This window comes from Bos mutus, chromosome 2 (genome assembly GCF_027580195.1).
Source record: "Bos mutus isolate GX-2022 chromosome 2, NWIPB_WYAK_1.1, whole genome shotgun sequence".
Lineage (NCBI taxonomy): Eukaryota > Metazoa > Chordata > Mammalia > Artiodactyla > Bovidae > Bos > Bos mutus.
In genome coordinates this window covers 130175634-130196057 of record NC_091618.1, presented here as the reverse complement: position 1 = coordinate 130196057, position 20424 = coordinate 130175634, and the positions used below count along the sequence as shown (strand labels likewise).

Sequence of the window (20424 nt, the reverse complement as noted above, 5' to 3'; positions counted from 1 at the left end):
CCTTTGTTGGCAAAGTATTGTCTCTGCTTTTGAATACGCTATCTAGGTTGATCATAACTTTCCTTCCAAGGAGTAAGCGTCTTTTAATTTCATGGCTGCAGTCACCATCTGCAGTGATTTGGGAAAAAATAAAGTCTGACACTGTTTCCATTGTTTCCCCATCTATTTCCCATGAAGTGATGGGACCAGATGCCATGATCTTCGTTTTCTGAATGTTGAGCTTTAAGCCAACTTTTTCACTCTCCTCTTTCACTTTCATTAAAAGGCTCTTTAGTTCCTCTTCACTTTCTGCCATAAGGGTGGTGTCATCTGCATATCTGAGGTTATTGATATTTCTCCTGGCAATCTTGATTCCAGCTTGTGCTTCTTCCAGCCCAGTGTTTCTCATGATGTATTCTGCATAGAAGTTAAATAAACAGGGTGACAATATACAGCCTTGACATACTCCTTTTCCTATTTGGAACCAGGCTGTTGTTCCATGTCCAGTTCTAACTGTTGCTTCCTGACCTGCATATAGGTTTCTCAAGAGGCAGGTCAGGTGGTCCAGTATTCTCATCTCTTTCAGAATTTTCCACAGTTTATTGTGATCCCCACAGTCAAAGGCTTTGGCGTAGTCAATAAAGCAGAAATAGATATTTTTCTGGAACTCTCTTGCTTTTTCGATGATCCAGCGGATGTTGGCAATTTGATCTCTGGTTCCTCTGCCTTTTCTAAAACCAGCTTGAACATATGGAAGTTCATGGTTCACATATTGCTGAAGCCTAGCTTGGAGAATTTTGAGCATTACTTTACTAGCGTGTGAGATGAGTGCAATTGTGCAGTAGTTTGAGCATTCTTTGGCATTGCCCTTCTTTGGGATTGGAATGAAAGCTGACCTTTTCTAGTCCTGTGGCCACTGCTGAGTTTTCCAAATTTGCCATCCCCACCTAATTAGTCATAATAAATGTAATTCACTTACCTTGTACTTGCTTTAAGTCTCACTGAACCCCTATACATCAGGGGTCTGTAGGAATTCTGTGCTCACACGGCACTGTGAACACTACATGAATGGAGTGGGGTTAGGGGGAAGAGGCAAACACATTTGTACATCACATCTCTGTTCACACGCATGCTCCACTCTCCTAGAAACTTAATTTGCAAGTTCAAAGACAAAATGTTTGAGAATTTCAAGACAGCATTTGCAGAACCAGGCATGGTCCCGTGAGAAGCCTTCTGCACCCACACAAGTCACAAGCCCATGAAGCCAGCCTAAGGATGGTCTTTTTTTCTTTTAATGGAGAAAGGGAGAAAGCTCTTAATCCTATATGATAATGGCTCCCTGAGGATCAGGAGCATTGAAAATACAGCCTAGAAAAGGAAAATCATATTTAAAATTACAGACATTTTGTTACAAAGTAGTCACAATGTTGGCTAGGCTGATTATCAAATAGAAATTATAAGCATATAAACCTTTTAAGAAAGATGTCAGTGCTTAGCACAGCTACTTCCCCTGGACCAGTTTCAAAGATCCATTTGTATACACACCAGCTTTTAATTGAGTTCCCTGCCACTCTGAGGGGACAGTCTCAGTCCCTTAGGCGTGCTTTATGGATATGTGTTACAATATCAGTACCAAGCCTGGCACAACGAAAGGTCTTAACTATGGATGTGAAAGGTTATGACTTAGCGTTTCTACTCTTCCTTTGCATTTAGCACTTACAGAAAAAATAAAATAAAAACAAAACTGAAGCACAAGAAGGAAACTCTCAGAAACTTTTGTCTGCTTTTTCCTCCTTTTCGGAATGTATGTTTGACCTTTTCTGCCATGTTTCTGTGCCGAGTGTGCAGTGCGCGGTCAGTCGCTCAGTCATGTCCAACCCTTTTACAACCCCATGGATTGTAGCCTGCCAGGCTCCTTTGTCCATGGGACTTCCCAGGCAAGAATACTGGAGTGAGTTGCTATTTCCTTCTCCAGGGGATCTTCCCAACCCAGGGATAGAACCCATATCTCTTACGTCTCCTGCATTGGCAGGCGGGTTCTTTGCCACTGAACCCCTGGGGGCGCCTGCATAATTACTGTGTGTGCGTGTTAGTCACTCGGTCGTGTTTGACTCTGTGACCCCATGCACAGAGGGTAGGGGGTAGGGTCCTCAGTCCATGCAATTCTCCAGGCAAGAATACTGGAGTGGGGTGCCATTTCCTTCTCCAGGGGATCTTCCCAACCTGGGGATCGAACCCACGTCTTCTGCATTGGCCGGCACATTCTTTAACGCTGAGCCACCAGGGAAGCCTTACCATCTTGACAAATGTATTTATGCACTCTTCATTCTTTGGGGGATGAAGTGGATAAGTACGTCAAAAGTAGATGAGTGTAGCTAAGCGTTGAAAACATCCGCTCTTAAATGTCACGAGACCTTAGTGAATAGAACAAAAGGTGTGTGATCAGAGGTCAGATGAAGACAGAAGCCTGGACGACTCATTTGGCCCAGGTGATGGAGATTGCTAGATGTCCTCTAATGCCCGGCTCCTAACTCCCGGGGTGATAAAAAGCCTGGTTTTCAGTTGAGCCCATGGTTGCTCCAAATGGAGACTTCCTACGTGCAGTCATGTGGCTAGGTTCTGGCCAGTGACGTGAAAAACTGCCCTTCCCTTCTTGTCTTCTCCTCTGTCTTACTGCCTAAAATGCAGATTCTGTTGTCTTAGACCTGAGAAGGAGGGTCATGGTCTGGGGTTGGGAGAGCAGTGAGATGGAAGGAGTGTGACTCCCTGAGGACTTTGGGGTGGAGCCTCCTTTCAGCTCTGGACTGCTCACCAAATACTTTTGATCTTATTTAAGCCATTATTATTTTGGCATTTTGCCACTCACAGTTAAACCTAATGCTACTGCAAACTTATCCTGGCTGCACTTCTTCTAGACAGAAGGGCTATCTTATAGGACTTTACACTCAGACTCAAAGATCTGCTTTTTCATACTCCCATCATTATAACACAGCAGAAAGCCCTTTACCCCTTGGCATGTCAAAATCTCATTCAGAGAGCCTATAACTAGGGGCTTAAGAGGCCACAGCAAAAAATTAGCAATACATAAAGTGCATTAAAAGGAAATAACCATTAGAACCCTACTCAACATGGCTGCCAGTCCTCAGGAGCAGTTGAATTGAGACTGGCGTGATGGTTAAGTGGAAGCATGTGGCTAGTGTAGAGAGTAACAGGTATATTTGGAAGGTTGAGCCAAGAGGACCGATCTCCTGAGTGATTGGATGTGGGCTGTAGGAGCAAGAGAGGAACCAACACTGACCTGGCTTCCCAGGGACTGCTCTTACTGATGTGCAGGGGGCTCTCTTTTTATCATCCTCTATTTAAGCAACCTGGCAGATTTATCTGTCTGCCAGCCTCCTGCAAAAAAACCCTGGCTGATGCACAAGACGCTCGATCTTGGCGACCAACAGGCTACTCTTTGGAGCACCCAACCCCTAATTCCCACTCCATCAACTGAGTTATGTGTTTGCTTAGACTGATTGACTTCATTCAAAAATCATATTTCAATGGCATCTTTAATAATAGATCAAGTATAATGTAAAATGAATTTGAAAACAAAGAATTTAAGGCGTTTAAAGTATTGATAGTAATGAGTCTTAAAAACTTACTGAGTATGAGACAATTGTAAAGATAGAGGGGAAAAAATTAAAATCCAGAATGATTATGTTGTCAGACTATATGGCAAATATTTTTTAACTTCTTCCTCTAAAGAAATCAGAGCCTGAGAATTCCCTGGTGGAACAGTGATTAGGAATAGGTACTTCCACTGCCAGGTCAGGTTCAGTTCCTGGTGGGGGAACTAAGATCCAGTAAGTCACACTGTGCAGCCAAAAAGAAAGAAATCAGAGCTACAGATCACACTCCCATACGTGTGGTTAATGCAAGACCGGCACACACATGCTTAAGGAAGGGCCTTAGCTTTCTGGCAAAGATTGACAATGGACAGATGTGTGCAATAGATGTTTACAGAATGTATTGGATTCTCCGTTCTATCCAGTTTCCCCCCCAATAAAATGGCACATTGATAGATCACATAAATAAATAGATCACATTGAAGATGACTGTTTTCACTGCATTGTTATTGATAATTTACATATTCTAAAAATGTTTATGTGCACAACATGCTTTTTCTTGAACTATATTCTATTTTTCCATTCTGATGACTATCAGGCAGCACAACTAGTTTCTGGGGTTTGGTTTCTAATGTGTTTTGTGAAGAATGAACTCACTTTGACTTAAAAATCAACCTTTAAAATTAGAATATACAGCTCAAGGACCCACCATCAATCACAAAGCATGTACAGACTTTTAAAAGCTATGTAACTTTTTCACTAAATAAGTCGTTGAATCTTCTGTGTGCAATGAGATACCTTTAAATAGCCTCCAATTAAAATAAATAAATTAAAAAAAATAAACTAAAAGTTTGACATACTGTGATTCCTTTGTAATTGCAGATAAACAGAGGATGCTGCAGAAAATCTTTTGGCCTCAAGAGGGCGTAGGGCAGAAAGGAGATAGCTGAGAGTTTGGTATCTCCAGATGGTGGAAATCTCTCCTCACCAGGGCTGCTAAAGAGATAGGAAAAAGAGGTCTCACCCACCTCAGAGGACATTCAACATGGGATTCTAGCAGACCAACGACTGTATGTATTTAACTCTACCTCTGGTTTTTGAAGTGTAATAAATACTATGCAAAAACTACAGAAATGTCTTTATCCTCTCCTGTCTTACTGACAGAAGAGTATGTTAAGTGAGAGTATTAGAGAGAACTAGAGACATAATTAGTGGCAGAATCCGAGAATTAGAATGAGAGAATAAGAATATAGATTTGAGAGAGAGTTTCAGAATGTGTGTCTGAGTGTGGATGTGTGTGAGAGTGAGAGTTCATGAGTAGGATGGTGCCATCAGGGTTCTGGGCTTTAATTCTTGTAAGAAACAGCGTCACTGAAAGCACATGAACATGGCCAAATTATGCTTTAGATTCACAGTTCTAAATGTTCTGCCAAAGGCTAAAGCTGAAGATTTTTGTTCCAGACAGGAAACACACAACCCCCTTTGCTCTCCCTAATATTTCAGTGACCTTAACTTATCATCTCTAAACTCATGTTCTAAAGAGCTTTATTAATTGAGCAGGAATTTTTCCTGTCTTCAATATTTTATTGAAGCATTTCAAGCAGCAATAATTGCACAAAATCCTCCATAAAGAATCTCACACATTTAACTGCTGCATGAATATCATTCATTTATTAGCATTATGAACACATAATGGAAAAATGCTCCCCCAAAGAGGAAGGTGAATGTTGACTGTCAATAGGACAAAGCTGTCTTCAAAAGACAAGAGATGTGGAAATTAGGTCCACAGTTGGGCTGTGGAGCCCATGAGGACGGAGCTCATCTACGTGTGTGTAGCCACAGGGGCAAGGTGCTGGAGGAGGCGGCTCAAGAACGTCTCTAGCTGCTTCTCTGATCTGTATGCGATGAGTCCTCCCTTGTTGGCCCACTGATCTACTCCGGCAGCGCCTTCGTTTCCCACGTGATACACCAGCTGTGGCAAGTCAAGGCCCGTGTCAGGATTTCTTTCCAGGCATTCTTTTAAGTCCACCATGCCCCCACCCATGGCCCTGAGGATGGCGTGGGCAGCACAGGAGTCCCACTTGAACGTGGTATCTTCTGAGAAGATGTAAATGTCAGCGAGGCCGAGGATCACACAGAGGCTCTTGTAACCAGCCCCAGCTGCCCGGAAGATGCGCTCTCCACACACACGCGACAATGCGCCCTTGATGGTCTCCTTTTCACTGGTACTAATGACCACTGAGAACGGGCAGGAGCCTTCGGAGCTGGGGTTTTGGGTCCCTTGGCTCTGCGTTTCACTGTTGCTTCTTGTAGAGACGGGAGGCAGAAGGGAATGGATATTGGTCCCCAGGTAAGAAAGGCCCCAGTAGCACTGTCCTCTCCACCTACGGAAGAGAACGTTCAGTTTGTGGCGGCAAGTTATCACACTGGTTTTTCATTGCTCCTGTGGCTTCCCAACTTGATGTGGAAAATACATAACATAGTGAGTCTCAAGGCCCTTAAGCCTAGAGATAGTAATCAAATGGCTAATTCATTTCTAAAAGTTACTCCCTGTGCATGTTGCTGCCTGTGTTGTTGCCAGTTAGGAATGCGTTCAGTTTTTTTTTTTTTTGCATTATCACATTCATCTAGGACAGTGCTAAAATATTTGTGGGATTTCTAGCCTCTGGGAACACAGCGAAGTTTCACTGCCTCTTTTTGCATTTAAAGTCTAATGGGGATAAAGATGAACAGATAAATAAGATTTTCAATCCGCAAATCTTTCACAATGCTGAATTTTTTTCAACCGGTAACACCTTTTCATCTTCCAATTCACTAGCTCCACTTTGGCTTTAACATCAAGAAAGATGGACTCTTTTTTTTGGTGGGGGGGGGTGGTGGTGGGCAACAACAAAAATACCATCTAACATTTCTCAATGTTTAACTTACTATATACGCTGGATAGTTTCTTTCCAGAGAAGGAGACTGAGGCTTAGAGAATGTAAGTGTTTAAGAACGTAAATCAGTGGTAGAATCTGCTATCAAACCCAGGATTTGTGCCAACTACTTTGTCAACCATTTCTAGGTCATGATTATGTCAACATCCAGTCCCACTTATTTTTAACTTCTTGACGACCCTTTAAAGATAACAAACACTTTCAGTTTGGAAGAAGGCAGGGAAGAGGAAAAATATCAACACTGCAGAGGTATAGTTTAAGACTATTAAAGAACAAACAATTCTTAGTTACTTGAAGCAAGTCAAAATTTAATTAAAAAATATATAGTTCTACATGAGTGGAAAAAAATGTCATTTATTTCAGTAAAAAGCTGAAACCACAGGAGAAAAGCTGCTTCTACTTGAACCCTGCCATGCTCTGGAGTCAACCCTGTCATACTCTGATCCGTAGGCCGCGGATCAGGGTAACCAAAGGCTTGGCCACCCTCTATGCTCTGCGAACAGTCCACGGGAGTGTGAGGAAGGTGGAAGCAGATAAGAAAGTGATACTGACAGTTTTTTTGTTTGTTTTTATAGGGAGAGGTTCTAATCCTGGCCATACCTACTTATCTTTTCGTTAGATCATTTTCACATTTTGTTGTGAAACCCAGGATTGAAAATTAAAGGACCATTCATTCAAACATGGAGATTTTTAGTAGGAATGCCCCATGTATCGAGTCATGGGAATGTCACATGGAGAGATAATCCTGACAATAAACAAAGCTGAGGTTGTAAATTCTGAAAACCATAATATGCCGAAAATATTCAATTTTTACCTGCGGGTGTGTAGGTCTTGTGATACAAAAGGTTGGTTGATGACTCCCATGAGAGGCACCCCTGTCTGTATGTCATAGACACCAATCAAAACAGTGACGCACTGAAGTCCACTGGGGAAGATTCCTTGGTTGGGTGTAATGTCAGCAGAACCTTTTATATACTGGTAAGTTGAATCTGAAAAATGAAGCAAATCTGTTAGGATTCAGGTAATGATTATTTAGAAGATAATGATGAAGACACCTATAAAACCTGTCCTAGATCATTTCTAATTTGGTAACAGCTATGGTCTAAATGTTTGTGTCCCCCAAAATTCTAACCCTCAGAAGTTGATGGTATTAGTAAGTAGGGCCTTTGGGAGGTACTTCAGTCCTCCCAAATGAATGGGATTAATGATATTCTTAGTCTCTTCCACTTTATGAGTACAGTGTGTTAGTCGCTCAGTCGTGTCTGACTCTTTTGCAACCCCATGGAATGTAGCTGGCCAGGCTCCTCTGTCCATGGGATTCTGCAGCCAAGATTACTGGAGAGGGTTGCCATCCCCTTCTCGGGGGATTTTCCTGATCCAGGGATCAAACCCGGGTCTCCTGTATTGCAGGCAGATTCTTTACTATCCGAGTACACAGTGAAAAGACGCCAATTATGAATCAGGAAGAAGACCCTCACCTAATCATGCTGGCACTTTGATACTGGACTTCTCAGCCTCTGAAACTGTCAGAAATAAATTTATCTTGTTTAAAAGCTACCTAGTCCATGGTATCTTGTTATAGCAGCCCAAATGGACTAAGATAATAACCAATCACGTTTTACCTTTGGGTGCCACTTATATGGAATTATTATTTGACATTTTGTACTTCACTTTTAAGCTGCTTGTGTTTCATTTTCCCAACCATACATAAATTCTTGGACAAAGGGGACATGTCTACAATTCCTATGGCAGCTAGCATGTCTTCCTTCCTTTTTGTGTTGTTAATTGCTCAGTCATGAACAACTCTTTGTGACCCCATAGGACTGGAGCCACCAGGCTCCTCTGTCCATGGAGTTCTCCAGGTGGGAATACTAGAGTAGGGAGCCATTCGCTTCTCCAGGGCATAACACCTTGCAAATGGTAAGAAGCACTCAAATATTCATCACCGTGTCAAAATCATTTAAAAGGTATGGGGGTTCCTTTGAGCTCTTACTAATCAGAGGACAGGTCCAACCAAGGTGGGCGGGAAAGTCTCCTTCCAGGAATCTGAATTCCATTTCATTTGAATTCCATCAGGGATGGAATTGCCTTTTTACTTGTTTGTTTTGTCCCTCAAATTAGGAGGAAAGAGACAATGGTGTCACAAGAGGAAGAAGCTCAGACAGTAAAGCGTCTGCCTACAATGCGGGAGACCCGGGTTCAATCCCTGGGTGGGGAAGATCCCCTGGAGAAGGAAATGGCAACCCATTCCAGTACTCTTGCCTGGAAAATCCCATGGACTAAGGAGCCTGGTAGGCTACCGTCCATGGGGTCGCAAAGAACCTGGGAAAAAGAAGCTAAGGAGTGAGGTTTCTGCTTAAAAGATGTACCTGCCAGCAGCTGACTGCCAGCATCTAGTGAATTAATACCCAGTTAAGGATGTGCCAGGCACAAGATCCAGAGAGCTAGCTAACAGAATCAATTCAGGACAAAAACAAAACAAGGTTTCAGTTCCTCAAAAACCATAACTGAGGCCGATTTACCTTTAGGCGATAAAAGATCCTGGAAAACACTCATAGTCTACATAACAATCCACTGACTGAATGCTCTACTGCTGTGATTAAAGGCATGTCTATCACGTAGGGGAGAAGGTGTAGGGGAGAAGGTGAGGGGAGTCTGCCTACTCAGCTTAATGATTGGTCCCAGTTGTGTTGGGTACACTATGCCAGGAAGCTGGGGGAAAAGTGGGACTTAGACCGAGGGCATTATATTAACGGCATCATTGAGATAGGCCTACAGTTTTAAAACAATGAACTATAGATTATGGTTCTACCATAATCATGACCAAAAAAATAATGGCGAGGTATACACAGGACTCACAAACCGACTGCTAGGAGTCACATTCAGTTGTGTTTTGCCTGATCTGTACAGCGGTTCTGCTTACTTACTTAAGTGAGTTAGGAGCCAGGAGTTAAATTGTGAGAGCTCATTTAAAAACCTGGATTTGCGTTTTTATTATTTTTAAATCTGAAGATCTGCACTGTACTTCCAGATGGTAATAATCTGCCGGAGCTGAATGTTCTCAAGATGCATGTGTGTTCAATTAGTTATAGCTGCCATCATTTCATTCTTCTCTCATATTTAGCAGTCTGGCCCCTGAGGTCTTTCAAAAATGAGTTAATTCAGTTTTGTATATGTGCCTTTATATGTGTGTGTGTGTATACACACACGTGTGTTATAAATATGTGTATATGTATATAATACACACCTCAACTCTTCATTTATTTATTTAGGCCCCAGTGTGTAGCTTGTGGGGTCTCAGTTCCCCAACCAGGGATTGAACCCAGGTTACAGCAGTGAGAGTCATTTATCATTTTAAAACTTCAAAAATTTAAAAACTTCTAGGAGAGTTAAACCATATCCTCAATTTTCATTTTTCCAACACTACCCCCTCACAAAAAAAGGATTACTAAGAAGAGCAAATAGACAAAAGCAAACACTCTCCCCTGCTTACCTATAGGATCCACCCAGATTCCCAAGATGTCCTGTGGAATGTTGATCTCTACTGAATCCAGAGCTGGGTCACTGAAGAAAACGTCCTGGTGCACAACCTTGGCTAAGGCCTCAGATGCCAGCTTGTTACCATTAAGGACTTTGCTGAGAAGAGCTACTGTTTCTTCCTCTGTCGGACCCAGTCTCATGATAATCTTTTCCCCTAGAGTAAAGACAAACTGAAGACCATTACATCTCAAGTTTCAGAGGAGAAAGAACAGGGGATTGGGAGAAGCACCTCAGGTTAGGTGAGGATAACACATCCAGCCCATTCCACTGTTCATTTTTCCTTTTTCCTTAACACCAAAACATTTTGTATTGGGGTCCAGCCAATTAACAATGCTGTGATAGTTCCAGGTGAACAGTGAGGGGACTCAGCCATACATACACATGTATCCATCCTCCCTGAAACTCTCTTCCCATCCAGGCTGGCACAGAATATTGAGCAGAGTTCCCTGTGCTATACAATAGGTTTCTGTTGGTTATCCATTTTAAATATAGCCCAACTCCACTATTCTAAACTGGAGAATCCCATGGACAGAGGACCCTGGTGGGCTACAGTCCATGGGGTCACAAAGAATTAGACACAACTGAGCGACCAACACACACATACACACACACACACAAAGATATCCAGTCTAGTGTCTCCTAATCTGGCTAACCGCCAGAATCTCCCCAGTGGGCTTCATAAAGTCAAAGCTGATTCAGTAGTCACTCAACCACCTCACAGTGAGAAATGAAATCCAGGCACCAAAGGGCCTTCTCTCCAAAAAAAGTTCCCACATGGGCACATGCACAGTTTTTGTATCCAGTTTAAGGCAGCTCATGTTAAGAATCCTGAACCCTGAGTCTTTGATAAACAATATTCTGTGTCTTTTACCTTGTGGCTTTTAATATCCTGGAGGTCACCCTGTTCACGTTTGAATATGTTGATTGAAAAGAAAAGAGTTTTTAATAAGTACACAGAAAGGCTTCTACCTCCCTCTATGATGCTGCTTTTAACTAAAAACTGTCTATGCTCCGTAAATATAAGATGACATACATTCGTCTTTAAATGTGGTAAAGCTGTAGGACTCTAAATCACATATGTAGAATAGCTCTCCTCTGTGAAACCACTGGGAATCAGGATGTAAGCAAAGCTGCTTCCGCAATTGGAACCCCACGTTACCAAGTCCATGTGTTCGCCATCACTTTAAAGATACTTCTTAGACCCCTGCTTCATCTGGTTTCCAACCCCCCAAGCACAAATGAGAAGAGAGGCTCTCCTAGGACTTTTACCAACAAAAAGCGACAGCAATGCAGGATATAAATTTCTAAAAATTAAGAAAACATGGCACTTTGGGGCTCCTGAGGTATCTCGACAAACACTCCTAGCTATCCCTAGCCATCCCGAGAACCAGCAGCGGCGCCATCACTGGAGCGCCTGTTAGACATTCAGAACTTCAGTCCCCATCCCAGACCTGCTGAGGTCTGACAGGATCCCCCGGTGACTCCTGTGACTGTTCGAGTTTGGGAAGCACACTGTGAATCTATGACAGTGACGATTCTGAAACAGCAAGAATCAGTCAATTAAGTTTAATTCAAATTACATGAGATTGTTAAAGTTGGGGAATAATGTTAATCACCACCACTTGTTGAGCAGCTACTCTAGGCTCGGGAAAAGTCATGGGTTCACTCAAAGGAGCAAATCGTATCACCTTACTCCACGGCTTAAAGTTTGCCGCTGAATTCTCATCATACTTAAGGAAACTCCTTCCTTTGAACTTCCATGATCTTATCTCACCTCATCCACCAGCTCCTCCTCTACCATAGGTCTCTGCCCTCTAATAAACTAAAACCATCCTTTCCTTCAGTTCTCAGGAAAATGTATGTGGAATGCATTTTTGCCTCTATCATTCTAGATAAATATTACAATAACTGTTTATGCTGTAGCCAAATATAGGTTTTTCAGTGTAGGATTTCTTATGGGGTAAGTCACAGGTGATTTTTTTTAACCTTAAGTTTAACTGACATTTCTTTCTTCTTACTGTCACAGAACTATCTTAATACGCATCCCATGAAATGACAAATTTTTCCCACAGTTAATCCAGAAATTAGTTTCCTTTGTAAATATGCCTCTAGATGTTTAACTATTTGTCACATGATCTGTTTAAAGTTCACTATTTTAATGTTCTACCATAAAACAAACAAAACCCAGGCAAACTAAAAACCGCTTGCTTCTCTAAAAAAGGGTCAGAGATGTTGTATTTTTCTCTCTACCACAAGGGAACACGGGGGTCCATCAAAGGAGAATTTGGCTCACAGGAAACCAATTAGAGTTAAAACTTGGTGCTAAAAGGAACCTTTTAGGTTGTCCCGCTCCCTTTACAGAGGTTCTGAGACCAGAGAAGCAGAGATCATTCAGGGACAGGGGCTTCTGCACATGCTCAGCCTAGGTCTGTGGACTACCCAAAGTGTCAGTCACTCAGTCCTACCCGACTCTGTGTGACCCCATGGACTGTGGCCCACCAGGCTTCTCTGTTCATGGGATTCTCCAGACAAGAATACTGGAGTGGGTTGCCGTTCCCTTCTGGAGGGGATCTTCCTGATCCAGGGATGGAACCTGGGTCTCCTGAATTGCAGGTGCATTCTTTACTGCTGACCCACCGGGGAAGCCCATGGGCTCTCCAGGAGGTCCACAAATGGGTCTACTTGGACGTGAGATTGTCTGCACATCTGTGTAGATCTGCATCCTTTGCGGGGCATCTATAACTTCCATCAGATTCTCAAAGGGCCGTGCAACTTTCTCAAAGGGCCGTGCAACTTTCCCAAAGGTTAAATCATTGTTCAATGCTACAGAGTTACAGCTAGAATACATGTGAACTTGCTAAATAATTCTAAGATGCCGCATCTCTGTCTTACGTGGCAGGTTATCCTGAAGTGCTGAATGAAGTTTAACATTCAAATGTGTTATCTACATGAAAGGCCTCCAAACATTCATTTCATGATGTAAGTTGAAAATAAAAATACCATATGATAATTAAGTTATAAAATTATATTAAGATTCTTGTACTTACCCAAATCATTAGTAAATTCATTGGATTCTTCTCCAAAAATTTTTTTCCCCAAGCCTGGAAACTGAATGATTCAGAATATGACAAGAATGCAAAACAGCAACAAAAAAAATCCCACATTCATGCTCAATTCTGAACAGATTTCCACTTTATATTTCAAACTAAATAGCACAATAGGTCAGAAATTTGAGAGTTTACAATTCCAGAAATCAATCCAAGTATAATAAGTGAAGTCAGATTGGTTCCGCACTTTTCTAATATCAGTAGTTTTCTATACTTCCCTGCTCCTTTGCCCCTTTAGAAAGTCCAAATCATGGTAGAAGTCTGGTTTCTTTATGTTCTGTTGAGTCTGCAGAAGTACTTCTAGAACTTCATCCTTCTAGTTAAGGGCCATGAGCTAGAATGCTTACAAAGGAGATGTTTTAACTGCTGCTCCTACAAAGTACCCAAGTAACTTGCACAAGTTAATGTTACTGACAAGTACCCAAGATGATTACTTGAACCCGGATAGAAAGGAACAGAGGATAACATTTAATTTTGTTTTCTGCACATGTTAAGGTATCCTTAACCATCAGGCTAGGAAGGCCATGTAGCAAAAAAGGGGAAATATTTTACTTGCCAACAACTTATGCATCAATATTTTGATGGAATGAAGAAACAAACAAAAAGAAACAAGCTAAATAGGAAGCTTCTCTCATCTTTGTATGACCAGGAAGCTTTTGGACACATTTTGCTTCTGATTTTCTCTGTAGTAAAGATAATTTCTCTCAAAATATGTGCTGAATTATGGTAAGAGTACAATTCTCAGGCAATGAAAGCAAGGAAATGCTTCAAATGTTTGAGCTCAGTTATTCACAGATGGCCAATGGATGTAACAGTGCCCACAACTACTTGTTATTTTTAACTCTTTTGAAGAACAATGAAAGTCACCACATACTGGCACTGAACCTCTCGATGAAGTCATCAAAGGCTGAAGCTCCAGCCCCCCAGTTTGCCTAGAGACCCTTTCTGAGGCTGTAGTTCGTAAGGAAGAGTCGTGACACTTTATACAAACCAAAAGTGAGTGTCATTTATGTGTTCATAAATCCTGGCAGATACTTCGTGAATGAACAACTGCCTGAACTTGTTATAATGCTCTGAGGCAAATATTAGCCCACAAAACTTACACTTCTAATCCAGTTGCTCAACCACCCCTTCTACCCAGCTCTCTTGATCAGTAACAAAAATAAATTTCCTTCCACTGGATCCAGATTGTATAGGGCATGAAAAAGAACAGTTTGTAGAAATTTCAAGGGGTCATTTATTCTCTCTTCCTACCTGTGGTCAAGGACTCACTTAAATTATTCTAAACAATCCCTAACATTTTGAGAATTTCATAGAAACAATTCCAATATTTTGTAGGGCTTTCTGACATAAAATTCTATCCTCCCAAATCTAAAAGAAAAGTAATTCGATTATTACATAATAGGTAATATAGTATCACAAGCAGCATAGACTCTGGAGCTGGTCAGCCCATGTTCAAAAACCAGGTCTTCCATGCATTTGCTGTGCAACCCTAGGCAAGTTATTTAACCTCTGTGTCTCCCTTTTCTCTCCCATTACATTGAAATAGTTCTTACCTCATAAAATTGTTACTTGTTAAACTAATATATTTAAAGCCCTTAGATAAGTACTTGGCTCATAGTAAGCATTTACAAGTGCCTGCTACTGTTATTGTTTGCTATAACTGCTTATGAATATAGTTTATTTACCCTAGTCAGCTTAAAATACCTAGAATTACAATCATTGTTAGTTACAAACAACGTTTTCCTACTAAAATAAAGAGAGACTCTAAGGCTCCAGAACCCTATGAGGCTATCACTGAGGCAACCATTAGGTAAATGACTATGTCAAAAGGTGGGACTTAATATTATCAAGTTAAAAAAAAAGTTATTAAACAGTATGTTCTCATTTCTTTATAGAGTTAAGTTAAACCTGCCATGCACACATAGAAGGAAAACATTCTAATATTTAGCAAAACAGTTGTGGTTTTCTCTAGTGATAGAATTAGGAGGATTATTTTTCAACATTTAAGTTTTTCCTGTAACACACATTTTAGTAATACTACAGTCAAAATAAGGGGGGAAAACCTATTTGTTTATTAGAATCCATGGTGCTGGGGGGCGGGTTGTGGGGAGGAGGAGGCGAGCTGTTTTACGGGGGGCGGGGGGGCGGGAACCACAGGGGCAAATAATTTGCAATTACCTTGGCTGTGACATTCCTTACCTTGTTCTCCATATTCTCTTTGATAACTTCCTGTACCAGTACATCAGCCAGGGTCTTGAAATCAACTGCAAACTTCTTGTTCTTTTCTCCCTCTTTCTTTTCTTCTATCAGCAGCTGGAAGAGGGTTTCCTGCTGCCTGCACGCCCGGGCAATGTTGGCAGCTTTCTCAGAGACTCGGAGCAGCTCTTGGAGGATATCTGACATTTCTGAACCTGGCTGGTTGCAGCAGCTGGTGGAACAGGCACCCACCCGCTGAGCTGTCAGCTGGGAAAGTACAAGAATGTGAAACAGAAAGCAGTTCAGAGAGCGTGAGTCAACCTGTGAGCATGGCTGAGTGGCTAGTAGAGATCACAGTCACAACCTCAGGTGGAAGCTTCATCTAAAACTTGAAACTTATCTTTCAAGATCAACATACTTATAGTCTCAAATCCATTAGGCAAAAAACTGACTTTTCGGTGAAAGAGAGAGTCTACACTATATTTACCAAACTCTAGACCAATAGGCAGGTGGATACACGAACACAATGTTAGAAGGAAAAGCCAAGTTCATGAAATGACCTTCAAATGAGCACATGAGCTTGGCAACACTATTAAAGTAGTGCTCTTTCCTTCACCCTTTGGGAGAAGGAAGAAGTGAAAGTGGGTTTATCCTATCAGTCTGGGAGCAACTTCCTAAAGTACCAAGCACCACCCCGGCAGACATCTCAGTGTCCTGCAAGACTCTTGAGACCACACACAAGCTAGCAGCCCAGGTGATGTACCAACCGGCTCCCCCCACCCCCGACCCCCTGCTTTTTTTTCTATTTAAAATGTCCCACTAGCTGTGCCGCTTACAGCAAATTTAAATAATAAAATGAAGTAAAACATGCAACTTGTTGGGATTTGAAAAGTCCTGGCTTCTAAGAGGCATGCTACAATGCCTTGACATACCTCTTGGGTAAATAGCAGAGAAACATTTCTCTGTTTCAACAGTAGCTGCATTTTACTGAACGCTTTAATAATTCCTATCTCATTATTATGAGAATTACTGTGAGGATTATCAGCCTTATCTATAGTCAAGGAAACTGCAGCTTGGAGAAGTTAAGCAACTCGTTTAGGTTACATAAGACTAAACGGCAGGGCTCAGACTCCGTCGTACACACAAGCTCACGCTCTTTATTATTGCAACAAATACTTTACTTCTTAAAAAAAAAAAAAAAAATCCCTTAATGGACTGTGGGAGGCTGACAGTACAACAGTTAAGATGTCAATGCAGTGGAGTTAACTGTCAACTGTCATCGCTGTGTTGTCTTAAGCAAGTCTGCTTTAAAAATCACAAGCTATTTTCTTAAGATAATGGGCCAACCATCATCAGAAAATATGTCCAACCTCAACAGTAATAAATGGCAAGTGAATAAAACAATGAGACATCCTACTTCACGATTAGACGGGCAAAACTGTTAACATTCATTCTTCCAGGTGTAGAAACAGATGCTGATATTCTGCTAATGGGCACGTAAAAATGTGGCTTTGTAGAGGAAAATCTGAGAAAAATGGATCAAAATCCCTAGAGATGCCATTACCTTCAGCCACTAATTCCAGTTGGCCTTATTTTGAATTAAGGAAGGTATATTTTTTTAAGAAAGTTATATTTAACATTTTAAATATTTCTGCACAAGAAGGATTAGTATTATTGACTGTAGCAAAAAGTTAAAAACATCTTAAATACTGGTGGAATGTAGATTAAACTATTATATAGTTATTAAACAATATTTTTGAAGAAATTTAATAGGAATATGTTAAAATGCTATAATGTTAAGTATATATAGTATCACAGTATGTTCCTAATTTGTGTTTAATACACACATACACTCTGTTTATACATATGGAGAGAGAGTTTGAAAGACTAGATGATGTTCTAATGGTAGTTAAATGTTTAATGGTGGTTATCACTGCGTACTAGAATTGTGGAGGATTTTTCTCATTATGCTTTTCTGTAATTACCAAATATTCTACAGTAAATAATACTGTTTTTATAATAATAAAGGATATGTTAAAATGCTTTAGGACAATTAAGCACAAAGGACTGCAAGTCGTGAAGATATCTGTCCAAACAAAGAGGTGCTATGGCAACAGCACAAATCCAGATGACACAGACGGTAGAGTTAGAAATTAGAAACACCTGCCTACCTTAGCTTCCCCCCCAAGGAATAAATACATTAAAAAAAATCACTTTGGTCAACAAACTTCAACATTAAGAAAAATAATTATATTAATATAGCTGAGGCATCTTAGAAATAACTTATGGCATCTATATGCTATTAATTATAAGTTTTATATAATATATACATGCATGGATACATATATATCAGTAGAATACATTAAGTTCCAAGTATATAAATTCAATAATTTTTATTTCTTAGGATGCATTATATAATTATTATAAGGGAAAAGAATTAATGAACTAATAGTATCTAAGTAACTTTTTATCTTAAAAACAGCATGAAGATTTTAAGGAGTCCAATTAGAAAACTTTCTAGATTAACAGTCAGTGTGTGTGTGCGTGTGCACGTGCTCAGTCACGTCTGACTCTCTGTGACCCCACGGACTGTAGCCCACCACGCTCCTCTGTCCATGGAACTTCCCAGGCAAGAATACTGGAGTGGGTTGCCATTTCCTCCACTATGAGATCTTCCTCACCCAGGATAGAACCCACATCTCTTATGTCTCCTGCATTGGCAGGCAGATTCTTTACCCCTAGATTAATAATACCAGTAGGGAATTCCCTGGCGGTCCAGTGATTAGGACTCCAGGCTCTCACTGCTGAGGGCCCAGGTTCAATCCATGGTCAGGGAACAAAAAGTCCACAAGCCACACAGTACAGCCAAAAGAAATAAAAGCTTCCATCCAATGGGTATTATTAAAAAATACCAGTATTGTCTATTTTACTCCACTTTGTTAAAACCGATTACCTTTTTTAAAAGGAACACCGTACCACCACACCGTTGAATAACCAAAAATCTCCCCCATGATGTCCTGAGAACTCATTCAGGTGAGTTACACAGGGTACAAGCTCCAGGCACCACCACCACCCTTCTCTTCACACAGAAAACTCACCAACCTAGTCCTGATAAGTTTCTATACAGCAGCTGAGAGATTTGGTATGTCTCCCCTTTGAACCTGAGAACCTGATCTTTATTTCCTCAATAATGAGTATTCTCACGTCACCTGAGCAGAGCAACTTGACCAACAGGGGAAAAAATTCAGCTCTAAACTTCAGTCCCATAATTAACAGGGGCACAGATGTTCAGAATTCATCGTAACACAGTAAACCAGGTTTTTCAGTTCCAAGGTTATCCCAGCGCTCAACCTTAACCACCCTTTCTTCTGAACCTGGAAACACTAGGGTATCTTGTCAAGCTCCAGGCTGAACACCCAGTTTCAGCTCAGGACGAGGCTTTCTGTAAGCCACCCCCAGAATTTCTTTAGCTCCAGGGTCCAAGCCCCCTTTAAAAAAAAATTTCTCCCAGCCATCATCATCTACATGCAAGACTTCCTAATTAATTTGCACAGCTAGCCGGCTGCTTTCTGGCTGACTGGACTGTTTTGTCCGAATGAATGAGGCCCCGTCCTCTGTGCTTCTCTCCGTTAACTGCTTCCAGATCTCGCACAGAGTCGGACATGCCTGAAGTGACTTAGCAGCAGCAGCAGCAGCAGCAGCAGCAGGTAAGTAAGCTATTGCATTTACCATAATTTAATAGCCTTGAATATGGAAGAAATTCCTTGGGATTAGTGGTTAATGGGTGTTCTGAGAACCACGTTAGAAGTACCTAAGGTGTCTATTACAAGACAGATTTCTGGGTTCCATCTCAAGTTAGCGAGTCAGAACCTCTGGAGACAGGTCCCAGGAATTTGTATGTTTGTCAGCTTCCTAGATGACGCTCAGCACTGAGATGTAATGGCCACTGTTCTTAAGGCTGTTCATCCTTCAATACTGTGCTGGTAATCTCCGTGGGGCTCAGGCATCTCTGTGGGAGCATGTGCTCTCAGTTATCCATGCACAGACACAGATCCAGGCTAAAATAATAACAGCCAGTATGCAGTAGGTGCTTTATGGCAGGTATCCTTCTAAGCACTCTACATATTGTTAACTCTAATTCTCATACAACCCTACGAAGAAAATACTATTATCTATATTTTAACTGATAAAGAAACTGAGGCACAAGAGGGTTAAGTAATTTGCCCAAAACCACACAGGTGGGAAGTGGCTAGGACAAGATTCAAGCCCAAGCAAACTGGTAGCAAACTTTATTGGCTAAGCCAATGCTCTAGCCAATAAAATCTTCATAAATTGTTAGTTGTTAACTAAGGGAAGAAATGAGCAATCATGGGATCAATAATCACTAAACTATTATTATAAGGTACTACTGCTGCTGCTAAATCGCTTCAGTCATGTCCGACTCTATTCGACTCCATAGACGGCAGCCCACCAGGCTCCCCCATCCCTGGGATTCTCCAGGCAAGAACACTGGAGTGGGTTGCCATTTCCTTTTCCAATGCAGCAAAGTGAAAAGTGAAAGTGAAGTCGCTCAGTCGTGTCCGACTCTTCGTGACCCCATGGACTGCAGCCCACCAGGCTCCTCCGCCCATGGGATTCTCCAGGCAAGAGTACTGGAGTGGGGTGCCACTGCCTTCTCCGAATTAGCTGTGTGGCATTAGGTAATTTACCTACCCTCTTTCTTCATCTGCCATATGAAGACAATACTTATCTTGTGGAACATGCTCCCAGAGTCATAAGAAACCATACATGCTTAAAGATCAAGCACAGAGCCTTACATACAGTAGAGGGGATCTTCCCAGCCTAGGGACCAAAGACGTGTCTCTAAGTCTCCTGCATTGGCAGGTGGGCTCTTTACCACTAGCGCCACCTGGGAAGCCCGTAACAAATGACAGCAACTACTATTAAATACAGTTTCACAGAACTCACAACCACAGTCCTTACTTGAAAAATAAGAGGTTGGCAGCTTTGTTACGGGTCACCGAAATCTTTTCTGAAAATTTACTACTCTAT

General features: G+C 41.4%; 1 protein-coding gene across 3 annotated transcripts in view; it reads right to left on the bottom strand.

The window, feature by feature from the left end:
* Positions 1–5239: 5239 nt before the first annotated feature.
* Positions 5240–20424, bottom strand: part of INPP1 (inositol polyphosphate-1-phosphatase) — a 35958-nt gene continuing 20773 nt past the window's right edge. For 2 of the 3 annotated variants that reach the window (XM_070359633.1, XM_005908572.3), the window contains exons 2-6: positions 15376–15639; positions 13114–13174; positions 10020–10220; positions 7341–7515; positions 5240–5974 (exon numbers count right to left, since the gene is read on the bottom strand). In XM_070359633.1, the coding sequence (XP_070215734.1) occupies positions 5413–5974; positions 7341–7515; positions 10020–10220; positions 13114–13174; positions 15376–15579 (1203 nt within the window). In that variant the 5' untranslated portion in view covers positions 15580–15639 and the 3' untranslated portion in view covers positions 5240–5412. Of the gene's footprint in view, positions 5975–7340; positions 7516–10019; positions 10237–13113; positions 13175–15375; positions 15640–20424 lie in introns of those variants that run through there. The other variant, XM_070359637.1, reaches the window with a different exon arrangement.